Here is a 17,511-nt window from a genome sequence, read left to right as displayed (position 1 = left end):
CAAATAAAAAAGGCTACAATAGTAAGTCAGACGCTTGGAATCTTGCAGCAAGCCAAGCTTGTTCACCATCTACAAAGTGCATATCAAGGGGATAATGGAATATTCTCTCCTTGCAGTTTCAACAACACAAGAAGCTTGACACCAGCCCAATTGACTCGCACCATATCCACAAACATTCAGTCTTTTATCGATGCTTAGTAGCAACAGTATACCATTTATGAGATCGCACTGCAGAAATTCAAAAGATCCTCACACAACATACTCCAAACCCATGACCAATTTCATCTAAAAGAATAAGGACAGCAGATACATGGGAACACTGCCCCATGTTCCCCAAGTTCCTCTCCAAGCCACACACCATCCTGACTCGGAAATGTATCAAGTGAAAGTATGTGGGAAATGAAGCTTTAGAAGCGAACCAAACAAGCCATCTCAAAACATGTAACCAGGAACAACTGAACTACTTTCCTAGTCTTTCCAAAACCCCAAAATACAGTGTCTTTTTTGTGCGTGTACATTTGCGTGTACACGTATAGGGGGAGTTTTATAAGGAATTCACGTTTTAATTTATACAATTATATGCTGATGAGTCAGAGTTGTTTACCTGTAGCTAGAATTGACTGACTTTGTAATAAACAGTCGTCATTCTTGTTAAATACAGAAACCGGGGCCAGCCTTCGGTCAACCTGGGCCTTAAAAACAGGGAAATTGTGGAATTCTGCATATCTTGACTTTTGCAATGACTCCAGGAAAAATGATTTGAGCTTAATTTCCAGCACACTACCGCAGTGAGGCATAATAATGAGGAAAATCAAACAAACTAATCCTCAATTAGGGACGATATAGAACAATTCATTTCACATCAAGCTCAGAGACAAACTTATTTGCTACAAACCCCTCATCAGTTTCTTTACTGTAATTTCCCTTCTGATGATGTGTGAACTTCGATCCCAGTCCTGAACCATTGCACAGAACAGATCCATAGTCCTGGCTGGGAAACAGTGTCAGGTCCCGGTCTCCTGGAGGGGATATAATCCTGGTCCAGGTCCCCGGGAGGTATGTAGTTTCCCATTCCTGGTCTCGTGGGGGAGGGAGGAGTTGTAAGATTCCTAGGACACACAGCAAGGGTTCACTGGATAACAATATAAAGCAAAATTCCTGCTCAAATGTTTCCATCTTTAGTCATGATGGAGGAGCTAAATGTCAACTACCAAGCAACAATCTTGGGGAGATGAAATTCAGCTTACAACAAATCATTGACCACCAATTAACTGCATCTCAGTCACAATGAGATTCACCTGTTTAGTGAGAAATGCTAAGAACCAGAATACACTGCTGTATTATTTCATGCTGTTTGTCAGTGACCATCTATTGACTCAGCAACTCAAGGCCTATATTCACTGACTCTTCATTAAGCTGTGGAACAAGGCTGGCAGTTAGTCCAAGAGCTATACACTGTGCCCTCACCTTTCTTGCTTGAGCAAGCATTTTACAGGCATCAATAACAAATGTTAGTGACTTCATTTGTAAGGCTTCATTTATTGCAGATACTTTTGCTTCCAAATTAATGGCAAAGTCCTGTAGGAAACAAAAACATGATTGTAAGATGTTGACTGTGGAGAGAATCTCCTAGTAACTTGCTTTGAATTGTTAACCATCTCTGACTACAATGGCAGAATAATTCCTTGTCTTCTATAGACACGATCAGGTTCAAAGCACATGAGCATGCAGACCAGTCAGTGTCCTGTTAACATGAAATAATCAAGAATACGAGTTTGTTCTCCCCCAAACTCCAATCATGACTTTGACCCTTATTCTCAAAACTCAACAAGTGATTCCCCCATTAATCTGTACCACCCCTCCACTGTCTGCTGTTTTGCTCCTTATCAAAATATTTTAAATACCCAGATTGTATCATGTCTCAACCTGCTAAACTCAAATTTTAGCTAAATTATCCTCACATTTAACCGACTTAAAACCCAGTTTTGCAATGGGGAATATACAGTGGAAAATTTATTTCACATGGTGCTGTCCTCAGATCGGAACTCTCTATACTGTATAGCATCATTTTGCACTTCTCTCTTCTAGCCCCACTGAGTGATAAAGGTCAACATTCTATTTGCCACCAGACCAATTTCATGAAATGACTACTGTTCACTTTCATAGGGCAGAAGCATCACTTTCAAAGCCAGGGATTTTGTACCTATCCTTAATTACCCTCAAACTGCAAGTTTCCTTACTGGAGGTGCATCAATACCCTGGCTCTTATACCAATAATCGACGGTAGTTCTAGGGCTACTTTCACAAAGGCTGATTTTTAATTCCTTTATGAATTGATTTAAAATTCCACCAGCTGACTTGGTGGGATTTGAACCCAACTCCTCAAAGTATTAACTTGAGCCTCTGGATGTTCAGTGTTATTAATACGACGCCATCATCTCGAGTGTAATCTGAACAAGGTGCCTCAGATGAACATGAGAAGTAAACCTTCAAAAATACATGCATGTTAACCTCCTCATTTACAGTTTCCCATTTTCACAGAGAATTTTAGTCTGGAGTTAGTAATGTTGGATGCTGTACACAAGCTCCATCAGCTCACCCTGGCCTGGTGGTGAAAAGTGCACCGCTCATTATAATCATGAAACCGCTTCTCTTGCCGTGCTGCCTTGCTGACCTGCACAAAGACACAGTTTGTTAATATTTACAAGTTCATTTAAAAACACTTCATGTTGAAATGTGCATGACAGACCGGAGGAACAACAGGGAACTGCAACTCAGTGATCAGATCATTACTCCTCCTTTCTATATAATTGCCAGGTTTCAAACTGCTGAGACTGCTATCATCTTATCCCTTCTCAGTTTACATCATTGCCCCTTTCCTTTGGTGAAGTTTGTACAAAGTCCTGCGACCTGGCTTTCTCAACCAAAGGAGGAAAAGGAGATAGCTACACAAGTTTGACAGACTGATTCCCATTCTTATTCTCATGAAGAGAGGATGAAACTCAGAAATAAATGTGGCTGCTGGAGTGAAGGAAGTCTTCAAGAGCCCCAGTAAAATCAAGAATTCACCAGTTTAGAACGATGTATCGTCATGACTAACAGACTGAAAAACAGCACATTAAGGGGATACAACATCCCCAAAAACTGTCCAGCTTTCTTCTATAAATGCTCACTCTTAATGTCTCAGTTGGTCAGTACACTATGTAGCATGGTTCCACATTAATGAATAAGAGGCCAGCAGATTCAAATCACTTACTTCTATCGAGTTGGTTAATATAAGGCCAAAGTTGCAGAGCAGTTTTGTTGGGAATAATAGTGGATCATGGCAAGACAAACACCAGCCAGCATTCCATTTCCAAATACTCTGTTAAACATTTGTTCATGGCAATTGGGTATCACTGGTTAGGCCAGTATTTATAGTTCATTCCTAAATGCCCAGAGGGAAGTTAAGAGACAAGTATATTGCTGTAGGTCTTGAGTCACAGAGGCCAGACCAGATAAGGATGGTACATGTCCTTTCCTAAACCAGATGGATTTTACAACAGTCAGTGTTACGTGGTGGTCATTAGGTAGATCATTGATTTTTTAATTGCAGATTTTCATTGAATTCAAACTCCATCATTTGCCATGATCAAGTTTGAAGCCAGAACATTAGTGTGGGGTTCTGGATTACTGTCCAGTGATCACTATATCTCTGGATCACTGAATAATTCACAGACAGGAGGCCATTCCACAGTTAAACAACAGATCAGAGAATGATTGCTGCACCTTCTAATGGAAGGAGGAGAGAAAGGTACAGGTGAAATAGATAAATCATAAACAGCTTACATCTGCACATTAGGTACAGGATCATGGAAAACGCCTTGGAAGCTCATTCAAACATCTGATGTTTAGTACCATGATATTCAAAAATGCACTTACAGCAATCCCTAATCATACCACCCCTCCAAACAAAACCAGGGATTAAAAACACTGCTCTGTTACTGCAATTTGGCACATTCTGACAGACAGGATCTTACCATCGCTGAGCAGTTGTAGTAATCCTTGTGTGTCGGTTTCCATGGCTTTAGGCATCTCCAGCAGAATCCATGATTACACTTGGCACATGTCATGCTGTCAAAGTTACAGAATGAACTCATTGTGATGTACAAGACCTCAGCTTAGTTACTCCATACCCAACTAACCCTCTTTACTATTTCAACATTCTTACCGAATTCCTCTCAATGGTTACAATATCCAGAGGGTTTAAATAAAAGTTATTAAAACAGATAGATTGATTCAGATAATGCATAATTTGTAAACGTTTGGCTTTTGTTGCGACTCTGGCTGGAAAGTGGGAGTAAATAGAAACAATGGCTTGGCCAAGGTACCAGGGGATAGCTGTTTACCATGAAAACCAACGTCTTCAGCGTGACAAAAGCAGCATGGAGATAGGCAAGTAAAAGTTAAACACTGGCAAAACAAAGCAGGATTCTCAGTGTAAAACATGTTAACATCCAGGGACATTCCTTTGGCAGAAATATGAGAGAGGATACAGTTGGATCCACAATCTGTCTCTCTTCACCTGATGAGTCAATCAGTTTTTATCTAGAGATTACATCAAAGGCCAGGCAATAGCAGGAAACACTCCTACACCCAGGTCAAAACATGTGATCCTCTCCCACAAAAGGATGTGGTGCTTGGGTCCGGTGCAGCTTTCCACACAGATCAACAGATTTTGGCTGGGAAAAAACACTGGATTTGGGAGTAAATGGAATTTGGGTGTGGATCAGCCCTAACCAAACTGAATGATGGTATAGGCCAAATGGTTGCCTCATTCCCTCCTCCATGTTTTGTCCTTATATGAAACTCAAAGGGGAAATACTTAAAGAAAGTAGGATTATGTGGGAAGCGAGAGAGGAAATTGCAGAGCCGTTGGCAATGATCTTTTCGTCTTCACTGTCAACGGGGGTGGTACCAGGGGACTGGAGAGTGGCAAATTTTGTGCCCCTGTTCAAAAAAGGGAATAGGGATAACCCCGGGAATTACAGGCCACTTCGGTGGTAGGGAAAGTAATGGAAAGGGTACTGAGGGATAGGATTTATGAGTATCTGGAAAGACACTGCTTGATTAGGGACAGCCAGCACAGATTTGTGAAGGGTAGGTCTTGCCTTACAAGTCTTATTGAATTCTTTGAGGAGGTGACCAAGCAGGTGGATGAGGGTAGAGCAGTGGATGTAGTGTACATGGATTTTAGTAAGGCATTTGATAAAGTTCCCCATGGTAGGCTTATGCGGAAAGTCAGGAGGCATGGGATAGGGGGAAATTTGGCCAGTTGGATAGAGAACTGGCTAACCCGTCGGATAGAGAACTGGCTAACCCGTCGAAGTCAGAGAATGGTGGTAGATGGTAAATATTCAGCCTGGAGCCCAGTTACAAGTGGAGTTCCGCAGGGATCAGTTCTGGGTCCTCTGCTGTTTGTAATTTTTATTAATGACTTGGAAGAGGGAGTCGAAGGGTGGGTCAGTAAATTTACAGACGATACGAAGATTGGTGGAGTTGTGGATAGTGAGGAGGGCTGTTGTCGGCTGCAAAGGGACTTAGATATGATGCAGAGCTGGGCTGAGGAGTGGCAGATGTAGTTCAACCCTGTCAAGTGTGAGTTTGTCCAGTTTGGAAGGACAATTAAGAATGCGGAATACAGGGTTAACGGTAGGGTTCTTAGTAAGGTGGAGGAGCAGAGGGATCTTGGGGTCTATGTTCATAGCTCTTTGAAAGTTGCCAATCAAGTGGATAGAGTTTGTAAGAAGGCCTATGGTGTATTAGCGTTCATTAGCAGAGGGATTGAATTCAAGAGTCGTGAGGTGATGTTGCAGCTGTACAGGACCTTGGTAAGGCCACATTTGGAGTACTGTGTGCAGCTCTGGTCGCCTCACTTTAGGAAAGATGTGGAAGCTTTGGAGAGGGTGCAGAGAAGATTTACCAGGATGTTGCCTGGAATGGAGAATAGGTCATACGAGGATAGGTTGAGAGTGCTAGGCCTTTTCTCATTGGAACGGCGAAGGATGAGGGGTGACTTGATAGAGGTTTATAAGATGATCAGGGGAATAGATAGAGTAGACAGTCAGAGACTTTTTCCCCGGGTACAGAGTGTTACAAGGGGACATAAATTTAAGGTGAAGGATGGAAGTTTTGGGGGGGGGGGGGGGGGGGGTGTGGTGTCAGGGGTAGGTTCTTTACCCAGAGAGTGGTGGGGGCATGGAATGCGCTGCCTGTGGGAGTGGCAGAGTCAGAATCATTGGTGACCTTTAAGCGGCAATTGGATAGGTACATGGATAGGTGCTTAAGCTAGGACAAATGTTCGGCACAACATCGTGGGCCGAAGGGCCTGTGCTGTGCTATATTGCTCTATGTTCTACGTTCTAAACATTTGTGTGTAAATTAACTCACTGAAGACAGCCTTCGTTTTTCTCAATCTGGGCATGGCAGCTTGGGCAGCGTTTGGAGATAAGTTTGGCTAGATGTTTGCTCTGTGCTTCCATTGTCATTCCCTCATAGTAACCACCATCATCCATCCACTGCGACATGTGGCTGCAACTAGCAGGGTAATGCGCCTGGAACAAACAGAGCAGTGGTTGGAGCATAAGAAGTTGATGCCAGGTTCCATGGCTCCAGAATTTAAATGTAAAGTAAAAACACAATCCTGAGATAGGTATAGCCTCTGACTACAACAAATCACAATTAGCTCAATTAGATCAATGCAAAATTCAATCATTAAAGTTCCAGGAAACACATCTGAACATCACCAGAAAAGCTTCTGTAATTGGATCAGTGACAGTCTTCAGATACATTCCCTGAAAAAGTCCCCAAAATTCCTTCCTCCTCTCCATCACTGAAACAGATCTGTCACTCTCCTACCTTCACTACAATTAGATTAGATTAGATTACATTAGATTACATTACAGTGTGGAAACAGGCCCTTCAGCCCAACAAGTCCACACCGACCCGCCGAAGCGCAACCCACCCATACCCCTACATTTACCCCTTTACCTAACACTACGGGCAATTTAGTATGGCCAATTCACCTGACCTGCACATCTTTGGACTGTGGGAGGAAACCGGAGCACCCGGAGGAAACCCACGCAGACACGGGGAGAATGTGCAAACTCCACACAGTCAGTCGCCTGAGTCGGGAATTGAACCCGGGTCTCTCGCCATTATCAACTGTCAACTCTCCAGGGCTAAGGAAGAATTAATCATCACCATCCAGCCAAGAACAGCTGGTCAGCATTCATTGTCTGAGGTAAAAACAATGACTGCAGATGCTGGAAACCAGATTCTGGATCAGTGGTGCTGGAAGAGCACAGCAATTCAGGCAGCATCCGAGGACAGGCAAAATCGACGTTTCGGGCAAAAGCCCTTCATCAGGAATAAAGGCAGAGAGCCTGAAGCGTGGAGAGATAAGCTAGAGGAGGGTGGGGGTGGGGAGAGAGTGGCATAGAGTACAATACGTCAGTGGGGAAGGAGATGAAGGTGATAGGTCAGGGAGGAGAGGGTGGAGTGGATAGGTGGAAAAGGAGCTGGGCAGGTCGGACAAGTCCGGACAGGTCAGGGGATCGAGTTGCTGGAGGTTAGAAGCTAGGATGAGGTGGGGGAAGGGGAAATGAGGAAACTGTTGAAATCCACATTGATGCCCTGGGGTTGAAGTGTTCCGAGGCGGAAGATGAGGCGTTCTTCCTCCAGGCGTCTGGTGGTGAGAGAGCCGCGGTGGAGGAGGCCCAGCACCTCCATATCCTCGGCAGAATGGGAGGGGGAGTTGAAATGTTGAGCCACTGGGCGATTTGGTTGATTGGTGCGGGTGTCTCGGAGATGTTCCCTAAAGCGCTCTGCTAGGAGGCGCCCAGTCTCCCCAATGTAGAGGAGACCGCATCGGGAGCAACGGATACAATAGATGATATTAGTGGATGTGCAGGTAAAACTTTGATGGATGTGGAAAGCTCCTTTGGGGCCTTGGATAGAGGTGAGGGAGGAGGTGTGGGCGCAGGTTTTACAGTTCCTGCGGTGGCAGGGGAAAGTGCCAGGATGGGAGGGTGGGTTGTAGGGGGGCGTGGACCTGAGCAGGTAGTCACGGAGGGAACGGTCTTTGCGGAAGGCAGAGAGGGGTGGGGAGGGAAATATATCCCTGGTGGTGGGGTCTGATTGGAGGTGGCGGAAATGTCGGCGGATGATTTGATTTATGCGAAGGTTGGTAGGGTGGAAGGTGAGCACCAGGGGCGTTCTGTCCTTGTTGCGGTTGGAGGGGTTGGGTCTGAGGGCGGAGGTGCGGGATGTGGACGAGATGCGTTGGAGGGCATCTTTAACCACGTGGGAAGCAAAATTGCGGTCTCTAAAGGAGGAGGCCATCTGGTGTGTTCTATGGTGGAACCGCTCCTCCTGGGAGCAGATACGGCGGAGGCGGAGGAATTGGGAATACGGGATGGCATTTTTGCAAGAGGTAAGGTGGGAAGAGGTGTAATCCAGGTAGCTGTGGGAGTCGGTGGGTTTGTACAAGATGTCAGTGTCAAGTCGGTCGTCACTGATGGAGATGGAGAGGTCCAGGAAGGGGAGGGAGGTGTCAGAGATGGTCCAGGTAAATTTAAGGTCAGGGTGGAATGTGTTGGTGAAGTTGATGAATTGCTCAACCTCCTCGCGGGAGCACGAGGTGGCGCCAATGCAGTCATCAATGTAGCGGAGGAAGAAGTGGGGAGTGGTGCCGGTGTAATTACGGAAGATCAACTGCTCTACGTAGCCAACAAAGAGACAGGCATAGCTGGGGCCCATACGTGTGCCCATGGCTACCCCTTTGGTCTGGAGGAAGTGGGAGGATTCAAAGGAGAAATTGTTAAGGGTGTGGACCAGTTCGGCCAAACGAATGAGAGTGTCGGTGGAGGGGTACTGTTGGGAACGTCTGGAGAGGAAAAAACGGAGGGCTTGGAGGCCCTGGTCATGGCGGATGGAGGTGTAGAGGGATTGGATATCCATGGTGAAGCTGAGGCGTTGGGGGCTGGGGAAACGGAAGTCTTGGAGGAGGTGGAGGGCGTGGGTGGTGTCACGAACGTATGTGGGGAGTTCCTGGACTAGGGGGGATAGGACAGTGTCGAGGTAGGTAGAGATGAGTTCAGTGGAGCAGGAGCATGCTGAGACAATGGGTCGGCCAGGGTGGTCAGGCTTGTGGATCTTGGGAAGGAGGTAGAACCGGGCAGTGCGGGGTTCCCGGACTATGAGGTTGGAAGCTGTGGGTGGGAGATCTCCTGAGGTGATGAGGTTCTGTATGGTCTGGGAGATGATGGTTTGGTGACGGGGGGGGTGGGGTCATGGTCAAGGGGGTGGTAGGAAGAGGTGTCCTCGAGTTGGCGTTTGGCTTCAGCGATTAGAGGTCAGTGCGCCAGACTACCACTGCGCCCCATTGTCTGAGCTCCAGGCAATAGGTGAAAACTTGGTCAAGGCATTGGATGGTCAACAGTCCACTGTGGAACTACAAGCTGCCACAAGCTAGTGTCTACAAGGAGCTGGGGAAATGTTAGAAGTAGGGAGAAAAGATGTCGCCCTTACAAGACCAAGACCTACATTCAAAATAGTCAAAGCACAATGCCGGAGGAAACAGAAGCGCTTCACAGGAGACTCCCAAGCACTGAGGATGTCACCTAGACAGGGGACAAAATGTCTGCAACACAAATTCCCAACTCAGCGAACAGAACCACAACAACGAGCACCCGAGCTACAAATCTTTTCACAAACTTTGAAGTCAAAGCACAAGGCATGAAAAGCTCAGTTTTGCTTAAAAAAAAAGGAGCATTTCTGTTTACTCTTGAGCTGACTCTTGAGGAATACATAGCAACCCTAATATAGCGTGTTGAGCAACGGAACTCAACATAGTTGGACCCAGACTGCAGCTGAATGCAGAAAGAGTGTCACCAGCCAACACCTGGCACTCCCAAAGAGAATTTGAAATAACCCACAGAATCCACCTTGTATAGCTAGGTGTCCAGGTCAGGATACAAGGCAGAATTACAGGCAAAACATCTGACCTCAAACCTGGGAAAAGGAAAACGCACTTTCATTTGTATGACTCCTTTCACAATTGCAGGATATTCCAAAATATTTCACAGTTAGTGAAAACCTTTTGAAGTCTAGCATTTCTTATTATATATGAAATTGGCTAGTGCTTGCTTGGCATTTATACAATAGAGTTACCTCTGGAAAATTACAGGAGAAGCAGGAGGACCAACAGCACTTGGAACAGGTACCAACACTGCCTATCCCCTCCTTACATAGAATCTGATCACAGCCCTGCGGATTGGTGCACCAAGTGAGATTTGAACAGCATTCCACATATCCTCGCAGCAGTATTTTTGAGTACTGTAGAAAGAGAACAGAAAGCAGCAGCAAGTCACTACCTTAAGGTCACAACAGCTCCAGGTCACAACACAACAGAATTGAAGTCACCAATCATTTGGCATGGAATTTCAGCATCTTTTAGATCTTACTTTGTTGTGCTTATTATCTGCAGATATTGGTTTATATTTTCAAATTAAAATCTGTATTTACTACAGATTTGCAAGACTGGGAGGTACTTAAACTGAACATCAGTTTTGAAAAGGTTTGAGACTAAACTTACCCATCTGAACAGGACATGTAAAATGTTAATGAATAAGCAAAGAGACTACACAGCAGAACTTCCACCAAATTAAAATCGAGAGTGTCACACTGAGTGGAATTAAATGGTACATTATCAAAACGTACAAGCCATCAAGGGAGGGCAATGAAATGGACACTCCACTTTCTTCAAAAAACCTCACCCTCAGGATTGGGAGTGGGGGTTGTGTGCGCGTGTCTCTGTGCACGCATCCATAACTGCCCTTGAGAGGGTAATAGGGTTCCACAGTGGAATTCCTGAATTTAGACACAGACACTGAAGGAAAGGCAATATCACTTGAAGTGAGGATGGTATGTGGTATGGAGTGGGAAGTGAAGGGATGGTGTTTCAGTGCATTCACTGTCCTTGTCAATGCAGGTAATAGAAACGATTCGGAGATGCCGGTGTTGGACTGGGGTGTACAAAGTTAAAAATCACAACACCATGTTATAGTCCAACAGGTTTAATTGGAAGCACACTAACTTTCGGAGCGACGCTCCTTCATCAGGTGATTGTCAATCACCTGATGAAGGAGCATCGCTCCGAAAGCTAGTGTGCTTCCAATTACACCTGTTGGACTATAACCTGGTGTTGTGTGATCTTTAATTTGGTAATAGAAACAGTTGTAAAGTAAGATTGAAGTTGAAGGGAGAGAGTTCATCATTGGTGTTGATCTGGTGCCAATTGTGCTCTGTCTAATGGTGTTGATCTCGAGTGTTGTTGGAGTCACACCCACCCAGGTGTTATGAAGGTGAGGTGTGTACTGAACCTTAGAGAGACTGGAAGCTGGCACGGACAGAGAGAGAGACAGCGTATGCTGAACAATTTAAAAATGTAACATTTGATTGAAACAAATAACCGGAACTGCGTTACCGTGGTACACAACAAATTCACATTTGGCTAATCAGTTTAATGTATGCCCCAGACACCAAAATCCAATCAAATTTGCATTTTTCTATTTTGAATGACATCAAACCAATGAAATGGTCCAATGTTTTGGGGTATAAAGTCAGACATTTTGAACAGTTAGAGGGAGAACAGCAAAGAGCTGTCAAGTACCAACATAACAACCAGCAGAATAGCTCTCTAAAAGGTACCTGTCCGTAAGAAGTTTGTGCAGAATGCCAATGCTGACCCAGAGAAATCTATTAAGTTTGACATTTAAAGACAATAACTGGGTTTGAAATTGATTTTGCCGTAAATTTAAGAGGGAATTTATTGGATCAGTATTGTAACGTGACATACGCTGTCTCTCTCTCTGTCCGTGGGTAAGAAATAGGTTCAAGAGAAATCAGTTATAAATCGTTGTTGTTTAATGTTCTCTTTTGGACTTAAAAATAAAACTTAATTTTTTCTTTAAATAGTGGTATTTTGAATAGTTCTTTGCCTTGTGAAATTTAACAGATTACAGCGCAAGGTGAGCTTTTTGGAAGACAGGAAGTAAGTTGTTTGACTCAAAACTTCTAGCCTCTGACCTGTTCATGAAGCCAGAGTATTTTGTTTCTGCTGCAGTGGAGTTTCTGGTCAATGATCAATTTAAATATAAACATGACACGTTCTGAACTGAAGTTGGTGATTATGTCATTGAACCCTGGACCCAATCTCTTGGTAGTTATCTCTCCAGGGATGGTGTATGCAAAGCACAAGTACATCACAATAATCAGTGTTCAATATAACAGAAGTGAATGGGAGAGGATGCTACACTGTCACCACTCCCAGGATTCCCAACAAAAAAAATCCATTCGAGGACTCATGACAAACGAGGTCATTCCTGATGAAATTTCTGACAAATTGGGATAATTCTCCTGAACTCCCAGCAAACAGGACTCATGTAAAATAAAGTCATAATTGAGAACCATAGAGATGTACAGCTTGGAAACAGACCCTTTGGTCCAACACATCCATGCCGAACAGATATCCTAAATTAATCTTGTCCCATTTGTCAGCACCTGGCCTACGTCCCTCCAGACCCTTTCTATTCATATACCCATCCAGATGCCTTTTAAATGCTCTAATTGTACCAGCCTCCACCATTTCCTCTGGCAGTTCATTCCATACATGCACCACCCGCTGCATGAAAAAGTCTTTTAGGTCTCTTTTAACTCTTTCTCCTCATACCATTAACTTACAGCCTCTAGTTTTGGAGTGTCACTAACAGAACAAATTTAATTCCTGAGTTAAAAGTCACAATGCCAGGTTATGTCCAACAAGTTTATTCGGAAGCACTGGCTTCCGGAGCGCTGCTCCTTCATCAGGTGGTTGTGGAGTATAAGATCATACAACACAGAATTTATACCAAAAGATTACAGTGTGATGCCACTGAAATTATGTATTGAAAAACCTGGATTGTTTGTTCAGTCTTTCATCTTTTAGAATGACCATCTTAGTTTCGGTTCTTTCATATGTAAAATCGCAAAATTTCTTTTAAAGTTACATTCTCAAGTTAGCTTGAACAATAGGTGCTGTGGCAGCTCAGATACTGCTTTGAAGATGGCAGGTTAAAGTCTGTCTGTGTCCCAATATTCAGACTGATTCTATTTCTAAAGTGGAATTTACAGAATCTTGAATGGATTCATGCAGTTTTGAGCAAAATAAAATGTAATTCTGCAAGTACAACTTCACCCCACAAATTGTGTGCACGTACTGGGGAGACAGAGTGAGTGCGAGCATGTTGTTTGGGGGGGGGGGGGGGGGGGGGGGTGGAAGGGGTGGAATGTGAGTGTCTGTGAGAGTGTAATGGGGCGGGTTTGTGTGTGAGGGATGTGTATATGAGAGCATATGGAAGAGAGTCTGAGTGTGTGTGGGTCTACAGGAGTGCGCGTGCGTCTGGGAGAGCTTTTGATAGTGTAGTGGGGTCACTTGTAGTGTGACATGAACCCAATGTCCCGGTTGAGGCCATCCCCATAGGTATCACTGAGAGGGGAAAGATATTAAAGAGACCTAAATGGCAAATTTTTCATGCAGAGGGTGGTCCGTGTATGGAATTACCTGCCAGAGGATGTGGTGGAGGCTGGAACAATTGCAACATTTAAGAGGCATTTGGATGGGTATATGAATAGGAAGGGTTTGGAGGGATATGGGCCTGGTGCTGGCAGGTGGGACTAGATTGGGTTGGGATATCTGGTCGGCATGGACGGGTTGGACCAAAGGGTCTGTTTCCATGCTGTACATCTCTATAACTCTGACACGAGTACCTGCCGTGTACATGGTGGGTGGTGTCCCCACGTGTAATGGTAGTATGCGTGTCAACACGTCTTGCAGTGTCTACTGTGACAGGATTGTACGGTGTTGTCCTGAAGGCTGGGCAGTTTTCTGCAAACAATGATCTGTTTGAGGTTTGATGGTTATTTAAAGGCGAGAAGTGGAGGTGTGGGGAAGGTCTTGGTGAGTTGCCCATCCTCATTGATAATGTATTGCAGGCTGCAAAGAACATGGCTTAGTTTTTCTATCAGCTTCTGCTCAGCCACTCTGCATTGTTGCTTGTCCTGAAGACTGCCTTGGAGGATGGTCACCCGAAGGTCCAAGGCCAAATGTCCCGGACCGCTTAAGTGTTCCCCGACTGGGAGGGAACACTACTGGCTAGTGATTGTTGTGCGGAGTGCAGTCATCATCCGTTGCTGTAGCCTCTGCTTGGTCTCACCCTGCCTCAGGGAATCCGGGAGTAGAAAAACTAAGCCATGTTCTTTGCAGCCTGCAACACATTATCAATGAGGATGGGCAACTCACCAAGACCTTCCCCACACCTCCACTTCTCGCCTTTAAATAACCATCAAACCTCAAACAGATCATTGTTTGCAGAAAACTGCCCAGCCTTCAGGACAACACCGTACAATCCTGTCACAATAGACACTGCAAGACGTGTTGACACGCATACTACCATTACACGTGGGGACACCACCCACCATGTACACGGCAGGTACTCGTGTCAGAGTTATAGAGATGTACAGCATGGAAACAGACCCTTTGGTCCAACCCGTCCATGCCGACCAGATATCCCAACCCAATCTAGTCCCACCTGCCAGCACCAGGCCCATATCCCTCCAAACCCTTCCTATTCATATACCCATCCAAATGCCTCCTAAATGTTACAATTGTTCCAGCCTCCACCACATCCTCTGGCAGGTCATTCCATGCACAGACCACCCTCTGCATGAAAAATTTGCCATTTAGGTCTCTTTTATATCTTTCCCCTCTCACCCTAAACCTATGGCCTCTAGTTCTGGATTCCCCAACCCCAGGGAAAAAAAAACTTTGCCTATTTATCACATCCATGCCCCTCATAATTTTGTAAACCTCTATAAGATCACCCCTCAGCCTCTGACGCTCCAAGGAAAACAGCCCCAGCCTGTTCAGCCTCTCCCTGTAGCTCAGATCCTCCAATCCTGGCAACATCCTTGTAAGCCTTTTCTAAACCCTTTCAAATTTCACAACATCTTTCAGTCTTGGCCAACATTGTCTATCTCATACACTGCAGGCAAGAAGGACCTGAGGCGAGACCGAGCAGAGGCTACAGCAACGGATGAATGGATACCACACAAACAGACAGGAGTGTTCCTTCCCAGTCGGAGAACACTTCAGTGGTCCAGGACATTCGACTTCAAACCTTCAGGTGACCATCCTGCAAGGCATATTTCGGGACAGGCAACAACGCAAAGTGGCCAGGCAGAGGCTGATAGCCAAGTTCGGTACTCACGGGGATGGCCTCAACCAGGAACTTGGGTTCATGTCACACGACAGGTGACCCCACTGCACTACACACACACTCGCGTGCACAAGCACACACTCATGCAGAACCTCTCTCACTCATACGCTCAGACACACACATTCTCTTATACCTCATAATACTCACACACATACTGTCTCTCAGACACTCACACATGTTCACATTCACTGTCTCCCCTATGTGCACAGCTTGTGAGGGGAATTTGTACCTGCAGAACTACGTTTTATTTTGCTCAAAAATACATAAATCCATGTAAGATCTGTAAATCCCACTTTAGAAATAGAATCAGTCTGATTATTGGGACACAGATTGACTTCAACCTCACACCTTCAATGCATTATCTGAGCTGAGATGGCACGTATTGTTTAAAGCTAACATGAGAATGTTACTTTTAAAAAAAGTTCTGGATTTTACATATGAAAGAACCAAAACTAGGATGGTTATTCTAAAAGATGAAAGACTTAACAAAAAATCCAGTTTTTTTCAATATATAATTCCAGTGGCATCACACTGTGATCTTTTGCTATAAATTCTGTGTCGTCCAATCTTATACTCCACAACCACCTGATGACTGAGCAGCACTCCAAAAGTTAGTGCTTCTGAATAAATCTGTTCGACTGTAACCTGGTGTTGTGAGATTTTTAACTTTGTTCACCCAGTCCAACAGTGGCACCTCTAAATCATGTATAACCGAGGTCAGCACAAAGATCCCCCTATACTGACCTTGTCCCACACTGGAGACGTGGGGCCCTCAGGTTTAACTCCCTACAATTCCCAACTCCTTACCCTATCTCTCTAATGAGAGCACAGCCCTCTGGGAATATGGCAACTTTACCTCCATATTATCTGGAAGTAAAAGGGCAGCTGATACATGGCAACACCAGCACCTGTAACTTCCTTTTGAAGGAACATCATCCTGGTGAGGAAACATGTCACCATTTCTCTCATGTTGGTGAATCAAACTCTCTGCCAAATAGCACTGTGTATGCTCCCATATTCCAACTACTGCATTGCTTCACGAAGACACTCATCAGCAGCTTCCCCAGTGGCACGGATTGGGCAATAAACGGTGACCAAACAGCAAAGCTCGTATCCCAGGAACAAATAAAGAAAATGCAAAATAAAATGGTTTGCCTTCATTCATAACGATCTAGGACGATTACATTGCTTAGAACAAAACATGGACTGAGAAACAACTGAACTGAAACAAATATGTTTTCATTAGATTTTTATTACAATTAACTGTCTTAACAAAGCTAATGTCTTACCTTGGCTGCAATCTCACTGTCACTTATAATAGACGAGATAAACTCATTGGTTGGCTGTGCAGGACAGTCAGAGATTGGGCAAGTACAATTCTGCACCAGGTTTTGCTCAATTCTCGTTATTAAATACTCTTTCCAGCAGGACTGAGGACACAAAGATCAAGACAACATCAAAATATAAACACCACTATTGGATAGAATCATTGCTCTGTTCTATGCAGGTCCAAATTGAGTTAAGCAACACTGCTTCTTTCTGGTCAGGAAGATTGAAATTGGATAAAGTATGGCTCCTCATGCTCCAATAGATAACTCCAAAGGAAACTTTACAAGAGTGAATGAAATAGTGAGCAGGACTCAAATCCAGCTTTGAACAACAGTTAGACCCACAATAGACTAAGACATCCTCAAGCTTGAATATCAAATTCAGGATAGGCATCAGAAAACATATTGGTTACACATGTGAAACGCATTTCCCAAACACTCAGACCAGGGTATTGGATTTATTTAACCGATAGATGGATGTTGCAACAGAAATGGCAGGTGCTCTGCAATCAGACAGCTCAAATGGCATTTTCGTTTAATGGAGCTCATGACCTCAGTATGCTAACAGGAGATTTACTGATTGAGTGAAATCAGTTTTTATTGACTACAGTTATAGAGTCATAGAGATGTACAGCATGGAAACAGACCCTTTGGTCCAACTTGTCCATGCCAACCAGATATCCCAGCCCAACCTAGTCCCACCTACCAGCACCTGGCCAATATCCCTCCAAACCCTTCCTATTCACATACCCATCCAAATGCCTCTTAAATGTTGTAATTGTACTAGCCTCCACCACTTCCTCTGGCAGCTCATTCCATACACGTAC

The 17,511-nt window shown here is 44.5% G+C and overlaps 2 protein-coding genes across 5 annotated transcripts in view; one reads left to right on the top strand and one right to left on the bottom strand.

Moving 5' to 3' along the window:
* Positions 1-16,652, top strand: part of dnph1 (2'-deoxynucleoside 5'-phosphate N-hydrolase 1) — a 53,782-nt gene extending 37,130 nt beyond the window's left edge. Inside the window, exon 4 of the mRNA XM_087984476.1 lies at positions 15,129-16,652. Coding sequence (XP_087840602.1) covers positions 15,129-15,496 — 368 coding nt within the window. The 3' untranslated portion in view covers positions 15,497-16,652. The remainder of the gene's footprint in view (positions 1-15,128) is intronic.
* The window catches only part of cul9 (cullin 9), a 198,422-nt gene that overhangs the window by 15,593 nt on the left and 165,318 nt on the right, over positions 1-17,511 (bottom strand). For all 4 annotated transcript variants that reach the window (XM_043687358.2, XM_043687357.2, XM_087984475.1 and 1 more), the window contains 6 exons: positions 16,646-16,786; positions 10,213-10,377; positions 6,430-6,593; positions 4,020-4,113; positions 2,600-2,674; positions 1,468-1,578 (listed from right to left, as the gene is read on the bottom strand). In XM_043687358.2, the coding sequence (XP_043543293.2) occupies positions 1,468-1,578; positions 2,600-2,674; positions 4,020-4,113; positions 6,430-6,593; positions 10,213-10,377; positions 16,646-16,786 (750 nt within the window). The remainder of the gene's footprint in view (positions 1-1,467; positions 1,579-2,599; positions 2,675-4,019; positions 4,114-6,429; positions 6,594-10,212; positions 10,378-16,645; positions 16,787-17,511) is intronic.

Source organism: Chiloscyllium plagiosum, unplaced genomic scaffold (assembly GCF_037043375.1).
Source record: "Chiloscyllium plagiosum isolate Xiang-an unplaced genomic scaffold, Cpla_swu_hap1 HiC_scaffold_3, whole genome shotgun sequence".
NCBI lineage: Eukaryota > Metazoa > Chordata > Chondrichthyes > Orectolobiformes > Hemiscylliidae > Chiloscyllium > Chiloscyllium plagiosum.
Note: the sequence above shows the minus strand (reverse complement) of the source record. Positions and strands in the feature narration are given on the sequence as shown.